At 37.7% G+C, this 19,019-nt stretch overlaps 1 protein-coding gene across 1 annotated transcript in view; it reads left to right on the top strand.

Annotated features, from left to right (window-relative positions):
- The window catches only part of SPIN1 (spindlin 1), a 76,839-nt gene extending 59,105 nt beyond the window's left edge, over nt 1-17,734 (top strand). Inside the window, 4 exon segments of the mRNA XM_057721654.1 lie at nt 3,638-3,891; nt 8,596-8,829; nt 13,299-13,484; nt 13,487-17,734. Of these exon segments, the coding sequence (XP_057577637.1) occupies nt 3,638-3,891; nt 8,596-8,829; nt 13,299-13,484; nt 13,487-13,545 (733 nt within the window). The 3' untranslated portion in view covers nt 13,546-17,734.
- The last annotated feature ends 1,285 nt before the right edge of the window (nt 17,735-19,019 follow it).

Below are 19,019 nucleotides of genomic sequence, written 5' to 3'. Positions count from 1 at the left end.
GATCAAAAGAAGATAGGTAATTGTCTATTTGAAGAAAAATGTAATGCTAGAAAAGATTCCTGTATTCTGAAGGAGGAATGTAATCACCTTCACCAGCCATATCCCCACAGAGGGTCAGTTGGATGTAGTGGCACATTTTCAGGGATTACGAAGAGGTCTTAAGGTTCACTTTCTTTTGGTTTGAGTATTATTAGTAGTTACAAGTTACAGACTTTATAGTATGTTGTTAAGGTTTTTTCTCTCCACTATGTTTTATACTGCAGTCTTTTAAAATTAATTTATTTATTTTAGGTTATGTAGATTGGTTCCTTACTGTGAACAGTATTGAGTTTAGCTCTTGCTTCTGTCCTTTCTTCATTTAATATAAGGTACTTTGTTCCAAGTAATACTCTTTTGTTTAGGGAGCTTCTTGTGCTTCACATATTCTTTCTTCTTCTCCCTTTTCACAGTGGTGTTAACTCTCTTGTCAGAGCAGGTAATAGTTACATGCTACTCTGTTTCTCTTGTCCCTGTGTTTGTTCTGCAGTAAGAGATGTTCATTGCTTACTATCAGCCCTGTGCTGAAACTTTTCCACACGTTTGGGGGCGGGGGGGGCGGGAGTAGGGGGGGTTAATATTTATTTATTTAGTTGTGCCATGTCTTAGTTGCAGTACTTGGGATCTTTGTGCTGCATGCAGGATCTTCGTTGTGGCACGTGGGACCTTTAGTTGTGGCATGTGGGATCTAGTTCCCTCACCAGGGATCAAACCCAGGCCCCCTGCATTGGGAGTCTGGAGTCTTAGCCGCTGGACCACCAGGGAAGTCCCCAAGCATTCTTGATTATGTGAAACTCTGTCCTATACAGTTGTCCCTTGGTATCCAAGGGAGATGGGTTCCAGGACCCTTCATACCATACAAAATCCACGGATGCTCAAGAACCTTATGTAAAATGGCACAGTATTTGCACATAACCCACATACATCCTCCCATATACTTCAGATCATCTCCAGATTACTCATAATACCTAATATGGTGTAAATACTATGTAAATGGTTGTAAATACAATAAAAATGATATGTAAATTGTTGCCTGCGTGTGGCAAATTCAGGTTTTGCTTTTTGGAACTTTGGAATTTTTCTCTGCACATTTGGTTGAATCTGAGAATGTGGAACCCATAGACGTGATGGCCAGCTGTTAACTTCTTCAGGAAGCATGTGAGAACAGTATTCCCCCGAGTTCTTATATGTTCAGTTTCATCTTGGAGGTCAGTATAGAATTCTTGGCTGCCTATAAACCCTCACCTCACATTTTCTTTCCTGAGAACCTTAAGTTTGTCACTCTTTTATCTGGTGGCACGTGGTGTCACTGTCACATTGTGATTTTCTCTTCCTTACACATGATGCTGTTCTTTTGCTTAGATGCCCAGGAGATATTATTTTCTTTAAAGTTTGTTTTGCTGGAATGTGTTAGTGTCAGTAGTTCTGGGTCAGTTTTCCCAAGGGTGTATTTGTACATTTAAGTCTTTTATTTCAGGATATTTTTCTTGAATTATTTTAATACTCTTTCTGTTCCTCTGATTTTAGCTTTTGGGTGATTCTGTTATATGGAAGTTGGAATTTCATATCTGTTACCATCTGTCTCTTTTTTATTTATTATCTATTTTCCTTAAATGCCCCATGGTGTCAGTTTCTTCCATGTACTTCATTTCTGAAAAGTTTTCAAATTGCTGCTTGTTTCTTGACTTTCTGATTTTTCTCACATCTTCTCTTGTGTAGCTGTCCCTCATCTGGGCTCTTCTGTTTCTGATGTAAGTTCCTCTTTCATGGCCTGTGTTCTGTACATCATGTTAGGTGATAATTTCCATCTACCTTGTGGGCATATTTTTGGGTTTGCCTCCATTGCCCACTGGTGCCACCACAATCCTCTCTTGAGACCATTTTTTTTTTATTTTATTATTTTTATTTTGGCTGCGCTGGGTCTTCATTGCGGCTCACAGGCTCTTTATTGCGGTACACAGGCTTCTCTAGCTGTGGCACGTGGCCAACATGCAGGATCTTGGTTCCCTGACCAGGGATCGAACCCACATCCCCTGCATTGGAAGGCAGATCCTTAACCACTGGAGAAGGGGGCAGGAGTTTTTCAGGACAGATGTCCTTGCTGCAGAGATCTTTAGTACTCCCATGGCATACTTGATAAAGCTTCTCTGTATGGTCTCCTCTGTGATACCTGTTGATGTCTGCCTTCTTTGGGCCCACCTCATAAGAATCTGAACTTCATCTTTCCTTTACCCCCAGCTCTCATCCTACTTAGGATTTTATTCTCAGCATGTGTCCTCAGTGCAGGGCTCTGCCTTTCCTGGAAGGCCTTTTGGCTGGGTGTTTGCACAGCCTTAAGGGCTGGGTTAGACACAGCGTTTGGTCTCACAGTCCTGCATGTAACCTCTTGAACCCTTTTACAGTCTGACTGGAGAAGCTTTCCTTCTGAGGTGTTTCCCAAGTGGTGTTCCCTATCTTACTGCGTCCATCAACTGATTCTAGGCTTTGTTGAGGCAGCTTTAATGGTTTGCTATAACCTGTTTCTCTGTTTCACAAACCCTCTAAGTTTACCAAGCTGGTCTACTTAAAATATATACAATTGTAGTTTTAAATATTACAGCCTACAATAAATTACTTGTTTTTTAAAGTTTATTTGCATTTATGCCATTTGTTTGCCACTTTTATTTGTGGTTTACTGGACAAGAGCTGTATGCCCATAAAAGTGTGGGAGTGGGTTCTTTTCTGCTCTCTAAATTTTTTCATTCTTGGCATATAGCAGCATCCACGTGCCAGCATGGCTTTGGCCTCCAGCTTGCATTCAAGTGAAGTCTTGTCCCTTGTCTTTGGATTTCTACATGAAACGAAGATTTTTTCCCCTGATATCAAGAGCCAGGTGTATTATTTATAAACATTGTATGTAGATTTTTCAGTTGCTTATAACTGAGAAAATGTAGTTTGATGTTGCTTCAATAATTTTTAATATTACATTATTTGTCACAGATTTAAGTATTGAAGGTTATGTGTTTTCTAAAGAAGTAATGATGGTATAAATACATGGATATAAACCACCTGGGCTCCAGTTTGAGAAAAAGTTAAATGTCTAGTTTATTCTTACTGTTTAAGCCAGTGGGGACAAAATTATGCGGGCATTAGAATGTGTGAAATTGAGTAGTTATACATTTCTTTTTGATGAGACATGGACTTCTATTTTATAAAGCCATATGCATGTGCAATTATTTCATGTAGTCAGCCCTTTTCTTTCTTTGATTAATTTGGGTAATTGTGAGTTGATTGAATTAAGGGAAACTCAGAAAGCTGATAAACTGATACTTAATTTTAGACCTAAGTTGCTACTGACTAGTTGTGTTTTTTGGCCTGTCCACAGTTAGGGTGCACAAGAAGCTCCTATTGCTAGAGAAGGGCCCCCCTCGTGAGCCACCACTGCATGGCTGTGGGATTGGGAGATGGCTACCTGGAGCCCCCTGAACCCCAAGTGTGGCAACATTAGCTAGCACAGGACCGGGATCATCTGTGATGAGAGCATGCTAACTAGTGGTAGTTGTGTTGGTAGGAGTGCCTACTTTTGAGATGATACCTTACGTGTATATATGTGTGAATACAGAAAACATCGGAGCAGTGTGGGGCCAAGCAAACCTGTTTCCCAGCCCCGGCGGAACATCGTAGGCTGCAGGATTCAGCATGGGTGGAAAGAGGGGAATGGCCCCATCACCCAGTGGAAAGGAACCGTTCTGGACCAGGTGCCTGTAAATCCTTCTTTGTATCTTATAAAATACGATGGATTTGACTGTGTATATGGACTAGAACTTAATAAAGATGAAAGAGTTTCTGCGCTTGAAGTCCTCCCTGATAGAGTTGGTAAGTTCTCTTTACTATTTGTGCATTATATGCTTAAAAAATGATTATTAAAATGGATGCTTTTTTGATTATTTGCATTATTGGTATTTTTATTTTTATTGGAGCATAAGCACTTCTCATACACATTTAAATCAGTCACTTAAAAGCACAAAAACTGCTCAGCAGATGTTCTAAAACCACAGTTCAGGGAACTGTGAGGGATATAAACATGTATAAAATTGTTCCCCAAGAAGCTGACTATCTAATAATTTCTAATATGATTATTTTGCTCACTGTTTAGCTGGACTCAGATGGGTAAGAGTATTTCTCGTTAGCGCAAATATTCAATGTACTTATCAGATTGTAGTAGCTAAGAAAAATTTCATCTGTTTCTTTTAGAGTCTTTATATGAAGTGTATTTTTATCATTGTATATTATTACATCAGTGACAATTGAACCTTCAGCCAAAAGTTAAGCAACCAAATCGTGAACTTTATTATACTACCTTTTTAAGGGTTTGTTTGTTCAAGGTTTGTGGGAAATGAATGGCTTTTTTAATGTCATACGAATCAGTTTTGCCTTGCATACCTTAGGTTCCTTAAGGCTTAAGGTGTCAGTTAAATAATAATGACAGGCTTTATTTTTAAGGATAAAATAAAATATGATTTTATTTTTAAGATCGGTAGAATATACCCAAATTGAGGTTACTTCCTTCAGAATATTTACTTTGAAATGTTTTCTTATTATTACAGTGATGCTGCTATTGCCTGAATCTGGTTTATGCTTTTGGAATTGTCCTTAAAAGCCTATACATTTACAAATACAGCCTCAGCAGATCTGCACTTGGAGGATAGAAATTTGGGATCAGATTGTGAAGGGAAGAAGCTTACCTAGTCCCCTTTCCCCCTTTGTTTTTGCCATTGCGTTCTTGGGACACATGCTTTCCCATAAAGTTAATTTGCCAGAGCGGCAAGTTATTTTTTAATTTTCACTTTAGATAGCAAATGCTGTCTTTATTCATCCTGTATAAGTATGGTTCAGTTTTCACAGAAATCTTTCTTTAAATTTGTTTTTTTAACCAAAGATAACTAATTGTGATAGTAAATCTTTGGCATTTTAAACATTTTAGTCTAAGTGCATCTGAACACATTCTTCCTCGTGAGGCATATCCTCTTTCCTCTTGATCTTGACGTCAGTGCATTTCCCCCGTTAGAAACTAACATTGAAGAAGAATATCTCTTCAAGGCTTAGATATTACCCACACCTTTATATCAATTATTTGTGCTCAATAATTATCATACATTCTTTTTCTAACCCAGAATTTTAGTTTCTGACCCCTTCAGGGGCAAGACTTATAGCTTATTTGGAATTTACTGCATTCTGCCACATGACCTGTGTTAGTTCTTTTGTCATCATAGAACAGAAAAAACTTTTTATCTTTATCAAGATTTTTTTTATCAAAAAATGAGTTGACCAAACCAAAATATCCAAAAATATATAAGTGTAAGTATCTCTGGTGATGGGATTTAAGGGCTTCTTAATGTTTTTTATCTAGTTCGGGGCCATCTCAATTCCAACAGTAGACATGGATTGCTTTTGTAAACAGAAAAAGAACTTAAAAAAGGAAATCCAAAGGCCTGTGTGCAAACCAGCAATATGTTACATGCCTAATTTAATTAACAGTTAATTGTAGTATTCCCTATGATATTTTAGCCTGAAAAATTATTTGGACTTCATTTGTGTTCTGTGTAGGACGATAATGGTCTTTCCTAATTTGCTTCAGGCAGTAAAGTTAGAGCTTTGTTTTTCTTAAGCTAAAGGTGGAGAGAAAAGTAAGTCACTCAACCTAAAAGCATGTGATGTCACAGAGTACTGATTCCCAAAGCGTAGTCTGGGGACCCTTGAGGTTCCCTGAAGCCCATTCTGGAGGCTTCTGAGGTCAAAATTAATTTTCATAATAATCTTAAGATATAGTTTGCCTTTTTCACTCTCATCTGGTCACAGTCATACACTGGTGTTTCCCACTATTTGGAAGATCTTTGTAACTCAGCTAATACAGTATTTCTATGTGAACAATACATGATGTTACCAAATGATATATTGGTGAAAGATCCATTCAAACGCTGACAGATTTTTGTTGTTGTGGTAAAAACACAAGACATTAGATTTACTACCATAATTTTTAAGTGTGCAGTTCAGAGGTGTTGAGTATATTCACATTGTTATGAAGTAGATTTCCAGAAGTTTCTCATTTTGCAAATCTGTAATTCTGTCCCCATTAAACAACAGCCCCTCGTTTCTCCCTCCTCCCAGCCCCTGGCACCCACCATCCTGTTTCTATGAATTTGATTACTTTAGATACATCATAAGTAGAATCATGTAGTATTTGTCTTTTTGTGACTAGATTCTTTCCCTTAGCATAATGTCCTCAAGGTTCATCCATGTTGTAGCATGTGACAGGATTTCTTGCCTTTCTAAGGCTGAATAATATTCCATTGCATGTGTATACCACATTTTTTTCCCCATTCATCCATGATTGGACACTTGGTTTCCCTCTACCTTTTGGCTGTTGTGAATAGTGCTGCTATGAACATGGGTGTACAAATAGCTCTTTGAGCCCTGCTTTCAGTTCTTCTGGGTATTTACCCAGAAGTCGAATTCCTGAATTATATGGTAGTTTTGTGTTTAATTTTCTGAAGAGCCCACATACATACTGTTGTCTGTAGTGTCTGTTAACATTTTAGTCTCACCAACAGTGTGCAAAGGTTCCAATTTCTCTGCATCTTTACTGACATTTGTTATTTTCTGTTGGTTTTGACTTGCATTTCTCTGATGATAGTGATGTTGAGCATCTTTTCATATGCTTTTTGCCCATTCGTATGTCTTCTTTGCAGAAATGTCTATTCAAATCCTTTGCCAACGTTTTTGATTGGGTTACTTGGGGTTTTTTTGTTGTTGTTTTGTTGTAGAGTTGTAGGAGTTCTTTATGTATTCTGGAGACTAATGACTTTTAATTTAATAGTGTGACAGAACTTTATTGATAATGCTTCCAGATTCTACATTGCAATTAACCTTTAAGGAAAGTTGTCACTTGTTGAGTTTTGATGTGGTATCATAGAAAGACTATCTAGAATTATCTGAAAAGACTAATAAAATACTCTTTTTCAACAGCATATCTGTGTAATTTTATACATCAACCAAAAGTACATACAACAGTCGATTGAATGCTGAAACAGATATGAGATTCTAGGTGCCCGTTTTCAAAGCTAGACATTTCTTGCTAAATTCTTCTGGTATGAAGAAACTAGTGGGATTTTGCTTTAGTGTCATACACACTTGGGAATTCTTTGTCATTTTTGGTGATTATTGCATACCTAAGCAAAGAAAACTACCATGTGTGTTTACAGTGTCCTGATAAAATTGGATAGCCGTACCTTTACCAAGAAATTCTAATTTTTGTTCCTTTGAATTTTTACAAAAATAGAAGCACTTGTAAGATAGAAGTGTTAATTTTTTTAAGATAATTGTCTAAAATGTGAGGAATGGAAAAACCTTAAAAATCAGTAGTTCCTCCATAATTTCCCCAATATTAAAAAAAAAATGAAGCTTGTAATTTTTCACTTATGTCTTTAAGGAATGTAGAGCAGGGCTGCAGATGGCTATTGATCCATCAGTAGCAAGGTCTGTATTCCTAACCACACAGGCTATCTAGAACAACCTGCTTTCCTTTGAAATAATTAATTTATATGACAAATTTTGAACTCCTGTGATCACAGTATTGGAAACAAGATGGGAAAGGCCTCTGCTTTCATCACTGTGCCGTCTAAAAGCAAATAAACATGTAAAACAGGATAACTGCAGATAGTGGTAAATGTCTTTAAGAAATAAAAGTTGGTTAGGTGACTGATTGGTGGGGCTGTTTTCACTGCGTGGTCCTGGAAAGCCTCTGGGAGGATACCTGCTCAGGAAGAGCCAGCCCCTGAGGATGTAGGGGCGGTAGTCAGCCGAAGGGTATCCCAGGAAAAGATGCCCATGTTGCTGGGGTGTAGACAGTCAAGAGGAATGTGACAGAACAGGAAGGCAGAGGGCCGGCAGAGGGTGATGGCTGAGGGGCTGTGGATCTGGAGAAGCATGTGTTATTCAAATTATGAAAGAAAAGTGCTAGAGTATTTTGAGCAAATGACCAACGCAATCTGGTATAACTGCCACAGATGTCACTCTGATTACTGTAAAAAAATAGATTGTAGGGGCAAGAGTAAAAACCTATGCCTTGAAAAGGTTAATAAGTGATCAGTGGTTATATAAGATATTAATATAAAGGGAAGGTGGGTAAAGGGTATATGGGAACAATACTAATTTTGGAACTCTTCTGTAAGTCTGTAATTATCTCATAGTTTAAAATAATTATCTATTAAATAATAACAAGAAACACTTTATACCTTGAGTAAAGAACTAAAAGTTTTAATTAGGTACGGTACCAAGAGCAGATGAATTCAGAAAAAGAAAAATGGATTCTCAGTAACTGACTTGGGTCATATTGATTCTATGGAATCCACCCTGGGCTGGGCTAACAATGTGAGTTTGGTGGTTGTCCTTCGTAAAGCCCACTAGGTGATTCTGATGCCTAATATTGTATTTCAGAGTCATTTCTTTGAGTAAGTTCAGTCTTCACAGTGCATATTTAGTAAAACCCTTTGTAAACCATGTTTGCTTTTTTGTCCCCAGCAACATCTCGAATCAGTGATGCACACCTAGCCGACACAATGATTGGCAAAGCAGTGGAGCACATGTTTGAGACCGAGGATGGCTCTAAAGACGAGTGGAGGGGAATGGTCTTAGCACGCGCACCTATAATGAACACATGGTTTTACATCACCTATGAAAAAGATCCTGTGTTGTACATGTACCAGCTCTTAGATGATTATAAAGAAGGCGACCTTCGCATTATGCCTGATTCTAGTAAGTATAGGTTGACAACTTTTATTTTTGATAATTCAAAAGGAATTTGAATTTTAGAACAAGATACTTGATTACCTCTTATGCAGATACATTTAAAAATTCTAATGATTAGGGATAAGTGATTATTCTTTTAGTCATGCACCAAGCGTAGGTTGTGAAATTTTTCACGCTTTTGCCATGAATAATTTACTTTCCCTGTTGTGGACTTTAGATTTTCATATGAATGGACTATATTATATGGGGTCCTTTGTGACTCACTTCTTTCACTCAGCTTAGTGTTTTCAAGGCTCATCCATGTTGTAGCATGTGTTCATACCTATCTCTTTTAATGACCAAATACAACTCCATTGTATGGATATACTCTGTTTATTCATTAATCTGTTGATGGACTTTTGGATTTTTCTCTACTTTTTGATTATTATGAAGAATTCTGCTATAAACATTTGTGCACAAGTTTCTGAGTGGTCATTTGTTTTCAGTTCTCTTGGGTATATGCCTTGGAATGGAATTGATGAGGCATAGTGGTCCCTCTGTGTTGAATCATTTAGGCAACTGCCAGACTAATTTTCAAAGTGGTTGCATCATTTTCCATTCACACCAGCAGTGTGTGAGGGTTGTGATTTCTCCACATCCTTGACTTTTTGATTCTAGCCATCCTAGTGGTAGTGAAATGGTATCTTATTGCAGTTTTCAGTTTTCATTTTTTTTTGATGACTAAAGACATCAAGTATCTTTTTGTGTTATTGGCCATTTGTGTATCTTATTTGGAGAAATATCTAGTCACGTCCTTTGCTTGTTTTTCAATTGCATTGTCTTTCTGTTATTGAGTTTTAAGAGTCAGTAGTCTAGGTACAAGTCTCTTGTCAGATATATGACTTGCAGATACTTTCTCTGAGTTGTCTTTTCACTTTCTTGACAGTATTCTTTGAAGTACAGAAGTTTTTAATTTTGATGAAGTCCAGTTTATTTTTACTTTTGTTACTCATGCTTTTGGTGTCATATTTAGTAATCCTTTGCCAGATCCAAGGTTATGAAGATTTACCACTATATTTTCTTCTAAGAGTCTTACAGTTTTAGCTCTTACATGTGGATTCTTTTAACTCTTGGATCTTTGATACATTTTGAGTTAATTTTTGTTTATGATGTGGTGTCAGGTCCAACTTCATTCTTTTGCATGTGGTAATCCAGTTGTCTGAGTACCATTTTGGAAAAGACTCTTCTTTCTTCTACTGAATGATTTGACACCTGTAATAAAAATTACTTGACTGTAGATGTGTAGGGATATTTTTGGACTTTGACTACTATTCCATTTGTCCATATATCTGTAGTTATGCCAGTGCCACACTTGATTGCACTGCTTTGTAATAAGTTTTAAAATCAAGAAGTGTGAATCTTCCTCCTTTCTTCTTTTTCAGAATTGTTCTGGCTGTTCTTTGCAGTTTCGTATGAATTTTAGAATCAGCTTGTCAATTTCTGCAAAGAAGTCAGCTGGGATTCTGTTAGGTATTGTGTGGACTCTCTAGATGAGTTTGGTGGGGAAGTATTGCCATCTTAACAATGTTAAGCCATTGACCCATGGGCGTGGGATGTTTTCTTGTTCATTGAGATTTTTTTCTTTTTTAATTTCTATCAACAGTGTTTTGTAGTTTTCTGAGTATAAGTTTTGCACTTCTTAAATGTATCCCTAAGTATTTTATTCTTTTTGATGCTATTGTGAATAGAATTATTTTCTTAATTTCACTTTTGGGTAAGCCTTTATTTTTTTAAACTACTCTATAGCTTTTCCTCAAATGCATGAATTCCTGGCCCTAGACAAATGTGGCTACAGACACTGGATATGTTAGCAATGTGACATCATCTCTATCCCTTTATTTTATTTTATTTTTTTAAGTTCTTCCTGTGAACAAGCCACTCAGTGAACCTACTCATGTGCTCATTTGGCCGTGACTTCTACCTTCTTATATATTTTTTTTTTTTTTTTTTTTTTTTTTGGCACACGGGCTTAGTTGCTCCGTGGCATGTGGGATCTTCCTGGAGCAGGGATCGAACCTGTGTCCCCTGCATTGGCAGGCGGATTCTTAACCACTGCGCCACCTAGGAAGCCCTAGATTTTTTTTTTAAGTTTATGTATATTTGTTATAAATGTGTAATGGAAATTGTTTATATAGGCAGGAATTTAATTATGAGAGCATTTCTTAAAAGCATTTCTCCAACCTATATGAAATTTTTAACTTTTTTGTAGAGAATTATCCAAAGCAAATACTGTTGACTTGATAATATAAAGTATGAGGTCATTTGCACATTAAATCATTGCCCGTACCGACCACGTCTTTATTCTCTCACTCCTTTCTTTCGAGTGGCATGGAAGTTTATTTGCTGTTAGAAACAGTCATGATGTTCTGATACAAAGAGCTCTGCAGTGGCCTCTGTTTGAGTCCCTTGTTTCTTCTTTTTTTTAGAAAAAAATTTTAATTAATTAATTAATTTATTGGCTGGGTTGGGTCTTTGTTGCTGCACCTGGGCTTTCTCTAGTTGCAGTGAGCGGGGGCTACTCTTTATTGTGGTGCAAAGGCTCCTCATTGTGCTGGCTTCTGTTGTTGCAGAGCACGGGCTCTAGGCACGCAGGCTTCAGTAGTTGTGGCACATGGGCTCAATAGTTGTGGCGCACAGGCTTAGTTGCTCCATGGCATGTGGTGTCTTCTTAGGGCAGTGATCGAACCTGTGTCCCCTGCATTGGCAGGCAGATTCTCAACTACTGCGCCACCTAGGAAGTCCAAGTCCCTTGCTTCTTCACTCATAGTTACTGTAAAATGTATGACAGTCATGTATTTGGAATTTATTTGTACATGAGGTGCCACGAAAGTGTGGTGTGGTATGATGCTGCTGCTTGACGGAAGAGCACTGTTGAAGAAGAGTTCAGCTTAGATTTCCTCTTTATTTTCCTTTTTTAAAGAACTGATAACATTATACAAATAACATTATTTGTATTGTGTGAGATTGGAATAGCAGGTTTCGGATTATGTCATTCAGTGAGAGAATTTATTACAATCAAAGAGGCAAACTACTTGTTAATATAATACATGATATGGTCCAAACCAGGATGCATTTACAAAGGTGCACTGCTAACCATTGTGCCAGGATGACTGGCATAAGCCTGGACTGTCTTGGGCAAAGCAGGATACCTGGGTGTCCTACTTGAAGGCCCTCTATTACTACATGGAAAAAAGCTTGAGTTACTCAGGACCTCTAAGGGCTTTCGTAAAATGGAATTGTAACTGCCTAGCTCCATCCCCAGCCCACCTTTTTTGTACTTGGTTTCTTTCTTGTTGGCAGTGATGATTTGCTCTCATTTTATGTGTATTCCTAGAATTTACAGAGTTCTTGCTAGGTCATGGAGTGGGCAAGTGTTTTGCAACACTCAGATTTTCTTGGGGACTTTTTAAAAAGTACAGGTGCCTCTGCCATCCTCTGAGATTCAGTTGTAATTGGTCTAAGGATGCATTTCACTTAGTACCTACTTTTGTAGCATGGGACATCTCTTTTATTTTGAAACTGGGTTAGGAGGACCATGTGTGATGAAATAAAGTTGAGGGATAAAAAGCTTTAAGGGTTCACAGGATAAGACAGGAATACTTAGGTATTTTAAGTGTGTAGCACATTCTCAGTAATCCCAATAGGTATTATCTGCTTTGAAATTATTTCAAAGTAATGCAAACTTATTTTTAAGAAGTTATAAAAACACAACATTGTAAATCAACTATATATACTTCAATAAAATTTTTAAAAAAGAAAGAAGTTATCTAATTACAGTTGACTCTTGAACAGCTTGGAGACTGAAGGGGGAACTGATCCTCTGTGTAGTTGAAAATCTGCATATAACTTATGGGCAGGCATTCGTTTCTGTGGTTCCTCTGCATCTGTGGAGTCAACCAACTGCAGATGGTGTATTTACTATTGGAAAAAAAAATCCCTGTGTGAGTGGAACCATGCAGTTCAAACCCCTGTTGTTCAAGGGTCAACTGTATTTAGTTTTTTTCTTGACCCTTTCCTTCTTTTAGTCCTTGCCTCTTTAGGTAATTATAGCTATAATTAAACATGAGCCAAAGGAATTTCTGGTTATGATTTTCAAAATCATTTACACATCTAGATCTTGGGGGTCAGCACACTGTTTTTGTAAATTAAGTTTTATTGGCACATAACCACATCATTCATGTATGTATCATCTGTGGCTGCTGTCATGTGACAGTGATACAGCTGAGTAGTTGGTACAGAGACCATATGGCTTCAAGACTAACATATTTATTGTCAGGCCATTGAAGGAAAAGTTTGCTGACTCTTGGGCTAGAAAATCAAGATGAATTCAGGATATTAAGAACATTTTTAAAAATTATTGAAATAGATGTGTGAGTTGGTGTGTATCTAAAAATTGACTCTAAATTCTTTTTTCTTTTATCTCCTTTTAAATACAGATGATTCACCTCCAGCAGAAAGGGAACCAGGAGAAGTTGTGGACAGCCTGGTAGGCAAACAAGTGGAATATGCCAAAGAAGATGGCTCTAAAAGGACTGGCATGGTCATTCATCAAGTAGAAGCCAAACCATCTGTCTATTTCATCAAGTTTGATGATGATTTCCATATTTATGTCTACGATTTGGTGAAAACATCCTAGATGTCATTACGAACTTTGCCAAATTTGTGGAACTATTAAATGTATAATTTGTAGACATAAAGACTTGATTGCTTTCCAGTTTAATGAAAGCTTAAATGTCCCTGCGAACCCACAATCTCTGCCAGCAGAACTGGTTTTGTTCTGAATAGTACAGATTTATGTGAACACAAAGCATTTTGTGTAAGGAACTCCTTCCTCTTAAAAGAAGTCTGTCTATTTGGAAGGGAGTTACAGGCAAGTCTGGTAAAAGTTAAGCTAGTATCATAGTCATTTAAAACTGTAATAGATCTTATCCACTTTCCCCTTCACGCTTAACACTCTTATTCTGCTTCCACAATGCAAGCATAGTTTGATATTTTTGTTATTGCCTTTTTTTGAGATATATATGTATCTATATCTACTTATCTACATCTGTGTGTATACATATATAATATATATATATACATACACATAGATCTGTGTGTACACACACAGACACACACACACACACACACACACACATTCATTGGCAGTCCTTTCTTTGTGGATTGGGGTGGGAGGTTAAATAATTTTCTCCAGTTTAACAGGAGTGCTTGACCCAAGTCATTTAGTATATTACCGCTGTTTATTTAAAATTAAATTTGGGCACAGGAAGCACATAGGGACATTCAGCTTGTTTTGAAAGTCAGAAGTTCAGAGCACCATTTCAGTCTGGAGGCTTTAAACTGTAGATTCAAACGTGAATTACTTATGAACATTTAATGACCCACTTTAGAATTTTACAAACAGTTAGAAATCTGGGTAAAAGGCTGCCTTTAATTCTAAGCTTTGTACATTTTTTTGTTTACATTTTTTTTCATGAATACTTTTTTTTAAGCAAAGCCCAGGTACTTGGTCCACGTAGTGTAATGCAGTTGGATGGCACATTTGGTCCATTATTTGTACAAATTAGTAATCTGAATTTTAGTACACAGATTTAAAAGGCAACAGTATATCGGTGGTTTATGTGTATTTGGTAAGTTCCTGGAAGAACATAGTGCTTTTATATTAGAAATATAAGTTTAAGAATGGCATTGTTGCCTTTTAACAAGTTCTCTGGGATACCTTTATTACTATTATTGCTGATATATGATTATGGTCAAAAGACTTTTCCCGTCAAAGAATGTCTAGACAGATAACAGCGTGAGTTCCTGACACCTTTGTTGGTGCTGTATGCACTCACTCATGGTGTGCTGTTGGTGTGGATTCATTCCATTTGGTGGATCCTGCCACATCAAGGTCAGTCACCTGCACTGGCCTGTGGGTGTGACTGATAGCAGCCCTTAGCCATGGAATCCTTTCCTGCAAGGTTGTTTTAACTAAAATAGAACTGCAGAAGTGGTTCGTTTAGCAGCAAAATGTCAGTCTGTCCCTTCGCTTTGGATGATCCCTGGCAGTTTGAAAGCTAGGAGAAAAATGGTTTGTGAAACTAGTCTTGTGGAGATTGAAAACCGTACCTAAGATTTGGGCAGAAAGCTTAAATGCATATGCTGGCAATCAAACACCAGGTCTGTCTGTGTGGCCTCTGTCGTGGCTGTTCTTGATGTAAGAGATTCTGTAGTGTCAAGGCCGCGCCATGCCTGGTTTGTGTGATGCCCATTTTCGCCTTCAGGAAGGCTGTGCCTTGTTGTGCTGGTGGATGGTAACCTCGCGCACCATGTAGATACAGTACCCCAGTTCTCTCCAACGTGCCCAGTGCCTCACAGAGGGCAGTCAGGGGCGAGCTTCTCCATGCAGTGAGTACCCATGTCTTAGATGTTCCTCATGTGCTTGAAACAAGTGTCATGCTACAGATCTGTCACCTGTTCTGGTGGCTCTTGTAGGAGATCCTGCATGTGACTCTCCAGGCTGAGCCCAGCTCCCCGAGCCCAAGTGGACACATGTGGCCCAGAGAGTGAGTTGTCCAACGTGCACTGCATGAACAGGACACGGTGACTTTAGACTGAAAAACAAAGTCCTTTGGAGGTATCCTAAGGGTTGGGTCAGTTGAAACGTTTCTGGCATTACTTAATGACTTGCATTGTGGTTTTTCTGCAAGTACCTTTAGCAACTTTTAATACCACATGATCTGCCACTCTCTAGATGAATGTGCCGTGATTTATTATCATTATTTTAATCATTGTTCCATTTATTGCCTTTAGGATTGAAGGAAGGGGAAGGGGTTTTTTGTTGTCGTTCTTCCTTTTTTTTTCCCCATTCTTTTTTCTTTTGGTGGCTTAAACCACACTTCCTGACGCCATGACTAACTGCTCCCCAGCCAAGTATTTCAGGCTTCATTTAGGCTCATGTTTCAGATCTGCATGCATTGCTTGCATTTTCCTGGTATTGGAATGTTGATTCCTTGTTCTAGGAATACAACATTAATTTCCAAAATTATCATGGGACTTGTGACAACACAAGACATGAATCTCTGTATAAAATGTATCGGCCTTTCTCATTGACCTGCTATAGTATTATTGTGTCGTGTGTGTGCGTGTGTGATGTCTGGCTGCCACGTAAAGCTTCAAAGGAAAACCTTAAAAGCAGACCATCCTTTTTTGCATGCTCTATTCTAAGTAGAATGTTCAATGTAACTAACGAAAATTGCATGTTAAATATATTTAGGTTTTTTGTTTTCTTTGTTTTTATTTGTTTTCAGTTTCTGTATATTTGCTTAACTGTACTGTTTTAGTGGTTGTAGGATAAAAATGCACTGGTGAAGCAAATGTTAGTGCCAACAGAAGGTGATTTTCCAGTTGTGTATGTCATGCAGCATTCGAAGGGACTGTGCATTCTTAAAACAATCACAGTTGCTTCTAAACCAGATTTCATTTCTATTGTTTTTATGTGCCAAACCCCGAAGTGCATTGGGCTTGAATCTCTGAACGCTGTGGACCCATTAGAAGGCTGTTTTGATTGTCACAAATTGTAGTGCCTGAAAACATTCTTAAGCTGATTGTCTTAAAAAAAAAAGAAAAAAGAAAAGAAAGTTCTCCAAAGACAAAACAGGAACAATTATTATAACAGAAAATAATTATGATTGAAATGTCTGTGGTTCCTTGGAAATGCTGCGCTTTTTGTATTTTCCATCATTAGTGCAGTTCGAACGAATGTGTATAGTTCAGAGGTCTTCGTGTTCGCATTTTAAAACTAGGTAAATGACCTCATCTTTCAAGCTTGAATTCATTTTTAATTTTAATTTTATTTTATACAATGTGTAGACAGTTCCCTGTTCTCTGCATTTAGAAGTATAAACAATATAAATCTGTTAATTCTGTAAGTAATTTTTATAATTATGATGTAACTCTATCCTATCCTTAAAACATTTAAAATAAACCCTTTATGTGCAACTTTTGACTGTAAATTTTGTGCTTATGAGCAAATTGTGATGTGTTAAACCTGCTACTGAAAAAGTTTTTGAAGTTTTTTTTTTTTTAAGCTCTTTATTGGAATATGATTGCTTTACACTCTTGTAACAGTTTTTGAGGTACACCAAAGTGAATCAGCTGTATTTATACATATATCCCCATATCCCCTCCCTCCCGTGACTCCCTCCCACCCTCCGTGTCCTGGCCCTCTAAGGCATCACCCATCATCGAGTTGATCTCCCTTTGTTATACAGCAACTTCCCACTAGCTATCTGTTTTACAGTTGGTAGTGTATATATGTGTATGCTACTCTCTCACTTCATCCCAGCTTCTCCTTCGCCCCCCCACCCCCCCAACCCCGTGTCCTCCAGTCCATTCTCTGCATTTGCATCCTTATTCTTGCCCTGTCACTGGGTTCATCAGTACTTTTTTTTTAGATTCCGTATATATGAGTTAGCATACAGTATTTGTCTTTCTCTTTCTGGCTTACTTCACTCTGTATGACAGACTCTAGGTCCATCCACCTCATTACATATAGCTCCATTTCATTCCTTTTTATGGCTGAGTAATACTCCATTGTATATATATGCCACATCTTCTTTATCCATTCATCTGTTGATGAGCATTTAGGTTGCTTCCATGTCCTGGCTATTGTAAATAGTGCTGCAATAAACATTATGGTACATGTTTCTTTTGGGATTATGGTTTTCTCTGAGTATATGCCCAGGAGTGGGATTACTGGATCATATGGTAGTTCCATTTTTTGTTTTTTAAGGAACCTCTGTTTTCCATAGTGGCTGTACCAGCACACATTCCCACCAACAGTTCAGGAGAGTTCCCTTTTCTCCACAGCCTCTCCAACATTTATTGTTTCCAGATTTTGTGATGATGGTCATTCTGACTGGTATGAGGTGATACCTCATTGTGGCTTTGACTTGCATTTCTCTAATGATTAGTGATGTTGAGCGTCTTTTCATGTATTTTTACTTGAAGATTTTAAGTAACCTTTTTTCCCTCTTTTCACCAAAAGTAAATGTCAGATATACATAGGAACAGAAAGAAATAGGATTTTTTTGAATGATAATTAATATTACCTGAAAAGAAAGGCAATAATCAGTAGCCCCAATATATTATATAGTCCAAAGTATTAAAGTTTGTAATTAACAATTAATGAGAAATTTCAATTTATCATAACATTTTAAACTTAAAAGAATTGTTTTGAATAGAATTAAGTAATATGTTTTATACTTTCACATCTTTTCTTGCTATAATTATATATTGCTTTTATTAAATACCAACTAGTGAAATTCTGTAGTGAAAAGTCTCCATTTTTTTCAGTAGTAAGGACAAAGACGTAGGTAATCCTGGAACTATATGTATTCTGTGTTTTATCTTCCTGGATAATTTTATCAGTGAGGGGGGGAAAAGTAGAGTTTATGGTATGCCTGCCCTTAATTAGATTCATTTTTTTGTATTTCCCTGTTTGGTCCAAGGATACCAAGGTTAAAGTTAGGACGGGGCAGGTTGCTTTTCCTGCTGCCAGAGTGGAGCCTTAGCATGGCAGCTGCAGTGGCCACTGCCGAGGCCATGGCCAAGAGGTTGCAGGACCCTCTCTCAGACTCTGGTGGGAGGATATGCAGACAAGTGTAGGGAGGAGGTGAACCTGGAAGCGCAGGTGTTTCACCCTGGGCAATCTTACAGTCTTCTTCCTGAAGTTAAATCACTCATTGCAGTGTCAAAGGTACAGCTCAGGAAACATTTACCCAAAAAATAACAAGGCAAGCTTAGTCGAAAGGTTGGCATTTGCTGACTGTTGTTTGTAAACTGAAGAACTGGGTCTGAAGCAGTCACAACTATTGGAGGATTGCAGGGATGGACTTGCTTTCCATTGTTTCTTCACTTGGTACAGTCACAGCTCTGTGATAATAAAAAAAAAGCATTTGACATTAATAAAGCACTAATAAAAGTGCCTAATAAGTTCCTTGCCAAACACTTTCCACCCATTATTTAAGTCTTTTTTTTTTTTTTGGCCGTGCTTCGTTGCGTGCAGGATCTTAGTTCCTCAAAACCAGGGATCAAACCCACACCCCCTGCAGTGGAAGCATGGAATTTTAACCGCTGGACTGCCAGGGAAGTTGCTTCATTTAATTCTTAAT

This window comes from Hippopotamus amphibius, chromosome 2 (genome assembly GCF_030028045.1).
Source record: "Hippopotamus amphibius kiboko isolate mHipAmp2 chromosome 2, mHipAmp2.hap2, whole genome shotgun sequence".
Lineage (NCBI taxonomy): Eukaryota > Metazoa > Chordata > Mammalia > Artiodactyla > Hippopotamidae > Hippopotamus > Hippopotamus amphibius.
The sequence above is the reverse complement of the archived record's forward strand: the minus strand, read 5'-3'. Positions and strand labels throughout refer to the sequence as shown.